The sequence below is a fragment of the Podarcis vaucheri genome (genome assembly GCF_965113315.1).
Source record: "Podarcis vaucheri genome assembly, chromosome: 6".
NCBI classification, from domain to species: Eukaryota; Metazoa; Chordata; class Lepidosauria; order Squamata; family Lacertidae; genus Podarcis; species Podarcis vaucheri.
Genome location: NC_138764.1, coordinates 7,202,041 through 7,215,820, shown reverse-complemented (window position 1 = coordinate 7,215,820; position 13,780 = coordinate 7,202,041). Strand labels below are relative to the sequence as shown.

The 13,780-nt window shown below is 41.3% G+C and overlaps 1 protein-coding gene across 4 annotated transcripts in view; it reads right to left on the bottom strand.

Moving 5' to 3' along the window:
• RABGAP1L (RAB GTPase activating protein 1 like) overlaps positions 1 to 13,780 on the bottom strand; it is a 151,458-nt gene that overhangs the window by 36,533 nt on the left and 101,145 nt on the right. For 3 of the 4 annotated variants that reach the window (XM_082229046.1, XM_082229047.1, XM_082229048.1), the window contains exon 20: positions 8,048 to 8,176. In XM_082229046.1, coding sequence (XP_082085172.1) covers positions 8,048 to 8,176 — 129 coding nt within the window. Of the gene's footprint in view, positions 1 to 8,047; positions 8,177 to 12,340; positions 12,905 to 13,780 lie in introns of those variants that run through there. The other variant, XM_082229049.1, reaches the window with a different exon arrangement.

Here is a 13,780-nt window from a genome sequence, read left to right as displayed (position 1 = left end):
AACCATCTCATCCTCTGCTGTCCCCTTCTCCTTGTGCCCTCCATCTTTCCCAACATCAGGGTCTTTTCCAGGGAGTCTTCTCTACTCATGAGGTGGCCAAAGTCTTGGAGTCTACTATACTTAATTAACAAAAATGCATCCACTAGCTCCCTCTTTTAGCTTGCTATCCTGGCTTCCTAGAAGACAAATCAGGAGACAGGAGTCACTCCACTCTCTGCTTCCCTCTACTCTTAATGAGTTGCTTGGCAGGGAAGCTAAAGAGAAACCTCCAAGCATACTTGGGAGGTAGTCTCTGAAATTCTCTCATGCAACATTTTAACAAACTGGAAATAGAGGACTTATTCTTTGTAAATAGTTTGTCTATTTTCCAGAAAAGACACATTTGATTCTAGGTGCAGACATTCCATCTGCAGAGATCCTTTTAGAAATTTCAAACCATTTCTGCAGAATAGTTTATTGAGACCACAGTGACTAATCCAACGGCTACTGCTTTAACATTTCACAATGATGCTACAGCAGAAGTAATGACGGAAGTGGTTTTACACCCTTTATTCTAGATTGCAGTTATGGTTCTAAACAGAAACACTAGTTATAAATTTTCATGCACACATATCCACACGCTCTACACTAGAGTGTAAGATTTTAACTCACTGTTAACAAGGCATTTTGTGTTGAGGTAAAACTAAAGAAGAGGGCCCTGCGAGATCAGACCACTGGTCCAGCTAGTTCAGAATCCTGCTCTAAGAGTACCAATCAGACAATTAAAGGGAAATGGAAACTTAGCAAGAAATCTACTCTCCTTTCAACTGGCTAAAAGGTTGGCGAGTGAAAATATAGTGTATAACCCAAGTTGGAAAATAGGGTAGATAGTTGCAGAATTGAAAAGGATAAGGGCTGTGGGGTTTGAAGCTTGTAGAGCTGGATCTGAAGCTGAAACACTGGTCACAGAGCACTTTAGCAGCAGAAGCCAAGAGATGACTGTGAAGAGACTCAAAATCTGAACAGAGGGTAAAAATGGATAACGTGTTGACTTCATTAGGGTAACAATTTAGAGAAGGAATTGTCATATGTGTTTCTCTCCATTTTAAATTTGTTACTTATGATTAACTGTAGCATTATTTATCTCTAAAATCATTTTCTCAAACTGCTTGCTTTACTAAAAAAAAAGGCCTATTTGTTCAGGAAAAATTTGGTCTGAGGTAGGACTGCCAGGTCAGGAACATCCTGACCTGGCAGTCCTACCTCAGACCATAGAATCATTGAATCATAAAATCATAGAGTTGGAAGAGACCACAAGGGCCATCGAGTCCAACCCCCTGCCAAGCAGGAAACACCATCAGAGCACTCCTGACATATGGTTGTCAAGCCTCTGCTTAAAGACCTCCAAAGTAGGAGACTCCACCACACTCCTTGGCAGCAAATTCCACTGTCGAACAGCTCTTACTGTCAGGAAGTTCTTCCTAATGTTTAGGTGGAATCTTCTTTCTTGTAGTTTGGATCCACTGCTCCGTGTCCGCTTCTCTGGAGCAGCAGAAAACAACCTTTCTCCCTCCTCTATGTGACATCCTTTTATATATTTGAACATGGCTATCATATCACCCCTTAACCTCCTCTTCTCCAGGCTAAACATGCCCAGCTCCCTTAGCCGTTCCTCATAAGACATCGTTTCCAGGCCTTGGACCATTTTGGTTGCCCTCCTCTGGACACGTTCCAGTTTGTCAGTGTCCTTCTTGAACTGTGGTGCCCAGAACTGGACACAGTACTCCAGGTGAGGTCTGACCAGAGCAGAATACAGTGGCACTATTACTTCCCTTGATCTAGATGCTATACTCCTATTGATGCAGCCCAGAATTGCATTGGCTTTTTTAGCTGCCGCGTCACACTGTTGGCTCATGTCAAGTTTGTGGTCAACCAAGACTCCTAGATCCTTTTCACATGTACTGCTCTCAAGCCAGGTGTCACCCATCTTGTATTTGTGCCTCTCATTTTTTTTTGCCCAAGTGAAATACTTTACATTTCTCCCTGTTAAAATTCATCTTGTTTCAAATTTTCTTACCTGAGATTTCATTGCCCCAAACTGAGACCCTGGGGGCAGCCCCCAGTGATGTTGCAGGGAAGCCCCAATGATGTCATTAAGTATAACACTTTAAGTATTAACTGCAGTCCCTGAGAGAATGTCATTCAAATAAAGAACACAAGTCCAACAAATGAGCAACTATATCACTCGTTAGAAATTAAGATGGAAACCAAAGCTAAAGTAGGTGTTTCTAGGCTTGTTGTGAACTGCTCTTGACAAAAGCCAATGTTAATGATGCAATTGCCACTCTGTGCTGTATGCATCTCACCAATGCTTATCCATTACACAATTTGTTACTCCTTAACATGCCACAAAACATTCTTGCTTGTTCAGAAACTAAGAAAAGCCATTTAAGAGTTTGTAGCACACAAACACACTTTATTCCGCAAGCTCTGTATTTAAGCCATGAGATGCAATGGGAGTTTTAGTCCACCAAAGTAAAAATTGCAGGGATCCTCTTTTCCAAACTTTTCCTTTACACGCCAACAAGGTTAATTCCCCATTTAAGACACAGAGAGGGGGTGGGGAAGCCAGAAATGCCACCTGGCTAGCAGAAGCCCCTTCTGTGAATCAATATCGTTCTGTCTTCAATTCAGATTTTAGTTTAGAAAACTAAACACATTCCCCCTCCCTTTCATCACTCCATTCTTTCCCATATCCAAAGCGATTTCTCATGCCAATTCCTAGCATTCCCAACTGGATTAAGACAAGAGGGAGCAGGCAGGGGAGCTGCCCTGGAAGTGGAAGGGGGGAAATGCTGGAATGGAATTGGGAACTTTCTAAATCAGTATTTTCGATCAAACAAGTCTCCAATCTGCTTCAAATGAAAATGAGAAATGCTTCCTCTAGTCCAGATTCCCCAGGCTCCACTCATGTTTCTCAGCACCCCAGTCTGCCATTGTAAATTTCTGTCATCACCCCCTTGGACTCACTTGAGAAGAACAAAAGACCATCCAGGAGTTGCTGTGGGCAGTGGAGGCAGCATGGTTCAGATCCCACCCCTCCTCCTCCTGTGTTCTGGTCACTTCTTCAGCCCTACACCTCACGCCAGGGGCACATGCACACTCACAGCCCCCTCCTCCTCCTGAGCCCAATTATTTTTCTCCTCTGCACTCCCTCCCACCACTGAGCCCTGGAGACTAAGGTTAACAGGGAGAGGTGGGAAATCAGACCCCCACCCCATGAGAGCATATGCAATGCAGCCAGCCTCCTGGTGGGATAAATCTTGTAAGCTGAATGCACACTTTTTTTAAAGGAGACTCAAGCCCTCCCATTGCCAAGGGCATGAGATCTGGGATCCAGTGCTAAAGACCAGATCTCATGCCACCTGAGCCACGCCCAACAATGTCCACTGTGGCTCCCATGCAACCGGTCATTATTGGCATATCACTTATGAACCTGAGGATTCCAGAGAGCCATCATGGGTTATAGCCAATTATACACATCCTCCATGATTTTTTTCTAATCCCTTTTTAAAGACATCAAAGCTACAGCCTCGTCATGTTTTGTGGCAGAGAATTCCATAAATTAGTTATATACTGTGTGTCCTGAATCTTTTACCAAATAGCTTCTTTAAATGACACTGAGTTCAAGGATTATAGCAAAGACAGATTTCCTCCCCAATTTCTCCCTAACAAAACTCTTCCAAATAAAATATCATTTCATAAACTTCTATCATGATTCCCCCTTGGTCTGTTTTTTTAAAAAAAAAATAAATAAAAAGAACAACATGTTGCCTTTCCTCAGAGAACAATTTGGTACTTATAATACATTAAGGGAACTGCAAGTGCATTGAGAAGCCAAGCAATGGTTATACAGTTATACCTTGGGTTGAATGTGTTTCGGGATGAGGGCGTTCGAGTTGAGCTCCGCGGCAACCCGGAAGTAACGGAGCGTGTTACTTCCGGGTTTCACCACTTGTGCATGCGCAGACGCGGTGAAAAGCACCGCATGCGTGTGCAGACGTGCCATCGCTGGTTACATTTGCTTCTAGATGCAAACAGGGCTCCGGAACGGATCCCGTTCGCATTTAGAGGTACCACTGTAGTTCACAAGCCAATTACTCTGTTACAGTCCCAATGGCTTTAGTGAGACACTTTGGAGTAACATGACTGTGGGATGCTGCTTTCAGGGTGCAAAAGGACATATATTGGAGGCCTGTGTCTGCTCTTTCTTTCAGAGTGGTTCCCACTGCCAAAAAGACAAGCTGTGTGAGGACACAACTGAGCATAGTGACCATATTGCTGAACTGCACGTGGGCTCTCCCATCCTGCCTTAAATAGCTACTTGTTCTCCTTACTTGGGAGCACAGTGGGTGCAGAATTTGTTCATTCACCTTTTTTCAACTCCTTGGCTGGTGGCTCCTAGCCCTGGGCTGCAATAGAGAGATCTGCCTCCTTGCTAGAAGGCAAATATCAAGAGGCTGGAAAGAAGCAAACCACAAAGACTGGTTCATATGTAACGATAAGTCAGAGCTGTGGTTTGTTTCCTCCCACCTCATCAAATGGTAGAGCAGGTCAGGCACAATTTGAGCAGCATACATATAATGCTGCTCATTTACATTAAGCCATACTTTGCTTTAGATTATAGCTTGCTGTGATATGCAAACCAGATCAATGTGAAACCGAAGCAGCCAAAGTACTTGGGGAACAGATTTAAAGTATGATACCGTGTGACTGTGGGCAGGATTCACTCCAGGAGCCCAGTCAGCAGAAGCCCTGTACAAGGACTTTCATTCATGCTATGGGGCTTTCCCCCCTCTCAGAATAGCATGCAGAGGGAGGAGAGGCTGAATCATTCTACCTGGCAAATTGAAATGGAGCCCAGACTGTCTGGTCATGAGAATTATTTTTGAGAGCACCCCCCCCCCCCAATGTCTGAGGTGTTGGTGGTTGAACCGCACTAGAGTATTTGATTTCTGAGAAAGATAATACAGGCGGTAACCATTTTGCGTGCGTCCGACTGATGCACAACCACAGACATGTGTGCCATATTTGGCCCCGGAAGGGGGCGGAGGGGTGTGGAACAGGCTTATGCGTGACTGCTGACATGTGCAATGACCCATAACACAACCCATGTAGTGGAGAGAGAACAAAACACATGTCAAATACAAGTACACAGCTTCAGAATTTTATCTCCATGTGAATAATGAAGTGAATGTGGTGGCAAACAAAATAGGAAGAAATAAGAAGCTGCTCCAGGAAAATGGCTAGATATGGCCCTCCTTTGTTATTTTGGCAGTTGCTAAGCAACAGGCTTGCCAAGGAATAGCTAAAGCAACATAGCATTAGTATTTTTCTGAAGAAATTGCATGCAAAACTGAGGTGGTAAAGGCAAAAATGGGAAAATAAGTCAGATAAGATTAACATATTCCAAAAGCTTTATTGAATATAAAGTCCCACTTTTCAACGGGAACACTGACAACATTCCTAGGTAAACCTGGTAAAATACATAATTTAATCAGTACTGAAAATGCAATCACCTCCTCTGCTCATTTAGTCACTATTTTCAGCAATTCAAATGTAATAAACCCAGATTAGCACCTACTAGAATTAAATAGTTATAAAATGTATCCTCAAGCACTAACTGTCCTAACATCAACTTTGCTTCCACTGAGGAGTCATCTTTTCCTTTATCCTCAATAACATGACAGTCTCCCAGGCATGCCATTTTGGCTCAAGCAACTCCCCCCTGCTAAAAATTGTATTCGACAACAAATGGCATTTTGACACGTTGAAAAGATGGGGGGAAAGTATTAACAGAAATAGCACCAGATCCAGAAGAGTTCCTGAACTTTTGAAACAAGGGGGACTGCAACCTCATACAGAATAGGTTGCCCTCCTACTCTGAGATCTGCTGAACCACCAAACATCAACACCTCCATCTTGTGTGGATGAAGTTAAATAAAAACATAAAGGCAGTGCTTACAAGACTGTCAAGTATAAACTGGACTTTACATCTTTCCTGGAGATGGATGTGGGGAGCTATTAGCCTCCTAAAACATCTCTTATCCTGGGAATGAAGGAGAAGAGGAGTTTGGATTTGATATCCTGCTTTATCACTACCCGAAGGAGTCTCAAAGTGGCAAACATTCTCCTTTCCCTTCCTCCCCCACAAAAAAACACTCTGTGAGGTGAGTGGGGCTGAGAGACTTCAGAGAAGTGTGACTGGCCCAAGGTCACCCAGCAGCTGCATGTGGAGGAACAGGGAATTGAACCCGGTTCCCCAGATTACGAGTCCACTGCTCTTAACCACTGCACCACACTGGCACCACATCAAACCATGCTCCTCACTGCCTCCTGATGCAGTCTGCTAGCATAGTGAGATCTGACATGTTGTTTATTTGGGAAGAACTTTAGATACATAGCTGCCACTTATGATATTGCCATAATTTGCTGGAAAGGGGGAAATCACAGCACAGGACACATGATCAGTTTCCCCAAACAACTCAAGACGAACTACCAATTATTTTTTGTTTTGTTTTTTACACAATGCAGCCACTAAGGCTATGATCTGAAGTGGAGGAAGAGAAGCAGCTTCTTAATCTATTCTCCTCATACAATTATGCTTCCACATAATCTCTCTAAGGAATTGGATTCACCTAAGGAACAATGTTTTCCCTGGATTGCAGAGCTGCAGGGGGGTGGCTGAAGGAACTAAGGATAGGGTAAGCAAAATGTTAAAATGCAGCTTCAGTGGTACCTCAGGTTAAGAACTTAATGCATTCTGGAGGTCCATTCTTAACCTGAAACTGTTCTTAACCTGAGGTACCACTTTAGCTAATGGGGCTTCCCGTTGCCACCACCGCCACACGATTTCTGTTCTCAATCTGAAGCAAAGTTCTTAAGCCGAGGTACTATTTCTGCGTTAGTGGAGTCTGTAACCTGAAGCATCTGTAACCTGAAGCGTCTGTAACCCGAGGTACCACTGTATTCTGTAGTACTTTGCCAATTGCCTGAACTCTGGCAATGTTTCTGGTAAATGGTTTAAATCTTTCTTATTGATGTTGAATCACTACACATTAAAAAAAGTGAAAGCTGATAACCTTAACCAAAAAAGTGAAGACAGAAACAAAATGGTGTCAAGAAAATATAAAAATCTCAAATACAAACAGTGTATACAGATCAACGAAATATAAGCACTAAGCACCATTGCATGGGGGGGGGGTGTCAATCCAGTCACATCCACCAGCCAAAGGAGCAGCTGCAACAAGCTTTGCTTTTTATTTTTATTATTACATTTATATACCACTGATCGAACCAAGTTATCTGGGGATCTGAATTAACTAATGGGAGAAAATAAATGAGACAAATCTATCCATTTAAATGTTGTCTCCCATAATAATCAGTACTCTCTGGTAAGAGTGTCCTCACACTGACCTCCATGGAACAAGTTAGAAAGAGAAATGTGCCAGTAACCACCCCTCCTGTTGAATGCCCTTCGCCAGGGAACACCTGGGTATAATCTGTAAACATACCCAGACCGTTCTTTGCAATCAATGTTATACAGCTGCCATTATCAATAGGCTTATGTATGACTGAAAGTTTTTCAATGAAATTACGATTAAGTTATAGATCCAGATTTCTCAGTTATAACCGGCTGTATTATTCAAAGTTCATTGGGGCAGCAGCGGTGGGGAAAATACAGAATATAGAAAAATAATGACCCAACCTAGATTAGGGCTGCCATACAGCAGGTGCCAGTTTGTCCTGGATCTTTGGCAAATAAACCATAAAAAGCTCAACAACTTTGAGGTTTGTCTAAGGAAAGCTCAACAATTTCGGTGGTTTCCTAAAATACAGCTCAACAACTTCTGGGGTGTCCTGGTTTTTACTTTTTGAAATATGGCAACCCTGAAGATGTTTAGTTTTATCATTAAAAAAAGTTCTGCCATGGATCTTTGATCCAACTGCTAATTCCACTGCAGGGGCCTAATTTTACCTTATTTACAGACAAAATGATAGCCCTTACCTTTACATTGCAAGCCTGTTCCATAAGCCTTCTAGCGTTCTCTTCAGCTCTGTACCTCTTGGGCAGCTGTACCCTAAAGAACTTCAAAGCTCCTTCAAAATCAGCTTGCAGAAGATCCTCCTTGGAGGTCTGCAATGAAACACATTGGAGAAGTGGTGTAAGAACAGAAGACAGTCACACTGGCTCTGTTAAGGGCTGTACTCATCATCTATTGAATACATTAAATGGCCTATTGCATTGATGTAAACACAAATCCCTATTTTTGGGGGGGGTCTCTTTCTGGGAAGTCAAAAGCATATTTTTAGATATTGCAAACAGATTGATGTGAGTGTCAATATAGAAATTTGCAAAATACTTATAAACAAACAAACAAACAAACAAACAGGCTCTTAACTTTGAGAAGACTTAATTTAAGACAAAGCTCAGCCTCAAAATTTGAAAAAGCTTTTAATGTCATTGAGTATCCAGAGCAATTTCCAATTAATCTAGGATAATCAGAAAGTAATTCCAGATCGGAAAGTACAACATGTAGGAAGCCATGAGCAATAGCACATTTTGAGACAGTACGCACTGTAACAGAAATGCAACCCACTGTATCTCAAACAGCTATGAGAGAAAGAAAGAGGAGTCCTTTGATAGAACCATTTGTCACTGCTGGAGTAACAGTGATCATCTTGTCTTGCCCAGTTGCTTTATGAACACAGAAGGAACAAGCCCCAATATCCCCAAACCTCATGAATGTGTGCTGCTAAATAAATTTGGCAAGAGAATTACAGATGGGGTAATGGAAGACAGCTACCTAATTTGTTTTCAATGATAAATCATGATTTCTTTCCAAACTGCCTTCTTAAATCTGCTGACTGCAGCTCTGATTACAAAGAAAGGCAACTTTGTACCTGTACACATAAACAGTAGTGATACTTTAGCTGCCCTATTTCAGCTCAGAAAGCAGCTCTCAAACAAAAAAAGACGCAGAACCAACTAGATTTTGCCTTGCCTGTGATTAGACATTGAATTCAATGGGATAATTCCTGTTGCCTCAGACTTGCACATTCTCTCCCCAGCCTTGTGGTTCTTACCTTTGCTTCCCATTTCTCAATCAACCATAGTTTGCTTGGTTCAGATTAAATAGCAAACTATGGTTGTTGTTGTTGGTGGTGGTGGTAGTGTTTAAAAAAAAGGAAGAAACAGTAGGAATCACATGATACTCAGAAGCACATGATACTCAGACTCCTCAGGGTTTGGTCACATAATGCCAACCTGTGGTTTAGCATGATGTGCAGGCAGGTTGTAATTGCAATGTCTTAAATTTTCTGGCTTTTTTTTTTCTTAAATAGAGTTGCTAATAATAATGTATATGAATGTTAGAGAGAATGGGCCTATATCAGTTAATACATCCATGGAATTATTTTGAGCACCAGCAAAATTAGCCTGAAGTGTGTAATATTTGAATGTTCTTTCTCCCTCTCTCTTTTATACATATCAGGACCACTAGAAAATCTCTGGTATGTATTTAAAAAGCAACAGTATTAGGCTGCAGGTATAGTGGTAAAAACCTACAATATTCAGGATATATTTTCGTGCACAACACCAACTTTGTGGCTCTCTTAGTGGGAAGTGTATGGCGATAGAATTGGGGGGGGGGAGAGAAATTACCCCATGTAGAAAACCTAAATTGAATGACTGGACTGCCAGGCTGAACATTTACAGGGATCCCTGGAACTGGCTGGTAGTGGTGGGGTAGCACAAGTTTTTAACTGAGCCCCAAAATCCCATTTAAAAGTCCTAGAAGTGCCTGGCATGATACTTCATAATTTGTATGTGAAAAACATAAACTTTGGAGAATGTAAAATACTGGAGATGTGATACTGAGATAGCAGGTTTCATGTATATCTGACTGTATTGCTTCAAGATTACAGTTTTTTTCAGCTGATCAAGGAAGCCACAAGTGAACCACCACAAAATCTTTTATATGCAATCTATTTTTTGAGAATGTCAAGAAATCTGATGGAATTATATGGTTGATAAGGGGAGGACCTTTAACTATTACCTTTCACAGAAATTTAGTAGTTATAGGATGAGTGCAGGAGACACCAGAAACTCACTAAATGGGGGAGGGGTAGCAATAAGCCAGCAATTCCTGCCCACTGTACTGGAATCAATGTTATTCAAGGCTTGTGAAATGGACACCAAAATGACAGAACAACATAAGCAAGTGCAAAGCGATAGAGACTGGGACAAAACCCCTAGATTCACAATTGCTTTAATGGGCTCTAAAATAATGGTTAAATGCTTCAGAAAGATGGTGTGACAGTGGAAAGCTGACTGAAAGCATCAACACAGAGGACTGAAAGAGTGAAAGAGAGATAGGACCAGAGGACAGGAACTATTAGGAAAAGGACTAAAAGAGAACAACATAACATGCACCCATGGCATGACTGCATTTAGAATACGGTGTCCAGCTCTGGTTGCCCCATTTCCAAAAGGCATCACAGAACTGGGAAAAGTCCAGAAAAAAGGAAACGATAATGATAAATGTTAGGGTATCTTCCCTATGAGGAGAAAATATAGAGGTTGGTGATTAGAATGTGCACAAGGTGGAATATGACAGATGTTTACAAAATTACGGATGGTGCCTAAAGGTTGTAATCCAGTGAAATTTATTGATGTCTCAGATAAGAAAATAGAGCATAGATGGAATGATGGCTGCTAGCTTAAGTGGCTTTAAAAAAAATGCAGGACAATTTTTCCTTATCTTTCTGCAGCTCTTCATTATGATAGCTCAATGGAATCACCATGTCCAGAGGCAACATCCCTCAAATAGACCTGAATGGGAGATACTGTGGACCAACTGTAGAAGCTTGTGAGCTTCTAGAGGCTCCTGGTGGTCGCTGTTGGAAACTGAACATTAGCCTAGACAGGCCTCTGGCTGACAGCCTGGTTTTACATTCTTATGAAGATCATTGAGGTTCTTCCCCTAGATTTACAAGGTTGTTGAATCACACCAAGAAATGCAACATCAAATCTCACATTTTAAATGCTGACGAAGTTTGTTGAAGGAAGCTGTTGAGGTAAACAAAACATTCCAGGTTCCACCCACAGGTGATGGTATCTGATCTGCTGAATTTGTATTCATATACATTATTATTTTTTTGTAGACGACTAAGTTGCAGCTAGTAATGTGTGTCCTTTTTCAACCTGGTATACATCATATTGACAATAGTTGTGGCAAAACAGATTCTTAAATATTTTCAGGACAGACAAAGCAGCAGAGGTGCTCTTCTATTTAGAAACAGTATCAGAGTAACATAAATTAGTGTATGAAATAATGAAATTTTGAAACCAATGAAAGTCTTAGGCATCTGATGGATTATAAACCAGACAATTAAAAATTGCAACACCATCAAGTCCTGGATATACATACTGAGAGTCAAAAACAGAGAGCTTATGGGTTTTGTTTTGGCTTGATTATTTTTTAATACACTGTAAAGATGATTTAATGTCATTTGGGCAGAGTATAAAGTAAACTGATGGAATAGATACTTGTGGTGCTAAGAATTAATATCTACATGAACTAAAATAATTTTAGGGATAAGTTTGGATCAATCAAACCTGTACGATTTGCCTGTCATTTGCAGTTCTGAAGGTTGTATGTCTTAACTTCAGGTTACATGGACATGGTTAATTTGTTCTAATTGTTAAGAGAACATTTTTTAATAATTTCAGATCAAAAATTTCAACTTATCTCTTCCTACCAGCCCTATTCTCATAATCAATGACACAAACATTTGATTTGCACTATTACTGCTTACCAAGAATGTAGAAAAGATAGTTTGCACCTTAGTAATATGGCAGAATAGATCGTGCTGATGCTAATAATGATGCTGATAACATCTGCAAATTGCAAAGGCCAACAGCTAGTACAATGAATTTGATGAGGTTTAAAAATAATGGTGGTAATAATAATAATAATAATAATAATAATAATAATAATATAATATCAAGTCTTAAACATTTGAGGGTGCTAGAAAATCCACTGGAAAATCAGATTCAACTGTGACAACATCGGCAAGAAGAGGGGAGGCAATTTGCGACTCAAAAGGTAATCTAAGCCAGTTCCCCAGCCCAGTGTCTATAAGGAAGATGACCAAGAGTCATTATGTCCTAAATGCACTGCATAAAATAGGGTTACCCTCATGCAACCACCCATGAAATGGATCCTTTGAGACAGCTGAGTGTTAATAAGAATGGCAGATTTGCTATGCGTCTATTTCTAGAAAACCAGAATCTCACCGCAAGAAGCCGGGGAACAAATAGGCGATGCCCCATTCCCAGAAGTTCCAACACTCGGCAGGCATACTCATTCACAAGCTTGCTTCTTTCATCATGTATATCCTGGGACTTTCTGATGGGTGGTGCAAGCTTGGGAGCTGGGGTTGGGCAAGGCACCCCTTCTTCCATCAGCAAAAAACAGCAAGTATCCAGAGTGAGAAGCACTGTTCCCTTAAGCCACAATTTCACACGGTTGTTATTATCGGAGCCAGCTTTAGGTCTCTGAAAGTCCAATACATTTACTGTCTACACCAGGGACTTTCAGGTACAGGCTCAAAAAACAGAAAACATCTTTGCTGAAAAGCACAGAAGAAGCTGGCAATTCAAAAAAGACAAAAACTTAAAGAGATGGATCTAAAAATGTCTGAAAGCAGGGGGAATGGCAGAGAATGATGCAGAAAAAAAGGCTGCGATGGCCCAGCCTGCCTGTGAATGTGTGTAAGAGCAGACAGGAGCAGCGGCAAGAGCAAAAAGCTCAGGCCAGTTGTAAAGCTGCAAAGAGAAAAAGGATGAGCTCATTGCAATCCTAGATTCGTGACAAGCGTGTCTAAGCTGCTGCTGCCGCCTCTCACTGTGAATCAGTAATGAAGGGGTAGAAAAGGAGGGGGAAGGGAGAGGCGGAGGTAGGTGAATGAGCATGCAGAGGGTGTCTCAGAGGAGAATGCTGTAATAAGAAGCCAATAGTGAGCTCTTGGACAGATGAGCTCCCCTCCCAATCCACCTTCCGTCTACATTAGTCTGACAGCTACCCAAGCCTGCAGACACATTGTAGTCTCAGTGTCTCTTGCTTGGAAGAAGTCAGACTGATAGCCACCCAAAATACTGGCCTCAATAAATATCTGCTTTCAAATAAAGATTCGATCCTGCCTAGGCATACCAAAGCGGAGGGAGAGGAAGGGAGGGGAAAGCCATCAGTCCCACCCAGATTGCTGTACGAATGCAAGACCAATGGAAGAACAAAACAGCTGGGCACTACTAATGCATGATCATCTGAAATGGTATAGACTGTATTCCTATTCTCTGTACAGCACTAAGTTACAGCCTCCATGGTGGAAAAGCTTCAGAGCAGCTTTGTGGGGGGAAATGGAGAACTGCTCTAAAAACATAAAATAAACATACTGGGCAAAAGGAGCAATACTGATTGGAAAATGTTGAGTACTTAACTTCAAAGGATAGTTTCATTGTATATGCAAATATTATTAGCATACGGGACATTTAACCCACATTTCACAATACTGATTTTTTTTCCTGAAATTGCTAAACATTCAGATGTAAATCTAATCTAACAAATTAAAAGTGCCAGATTATTTAGACTTCATTTTCTTTTCTTCATTGTAGATAATCTGTTGTCTATAAAGACATTATATTTGTAGTCACCTTGTTTTTAACAACATCTGTATT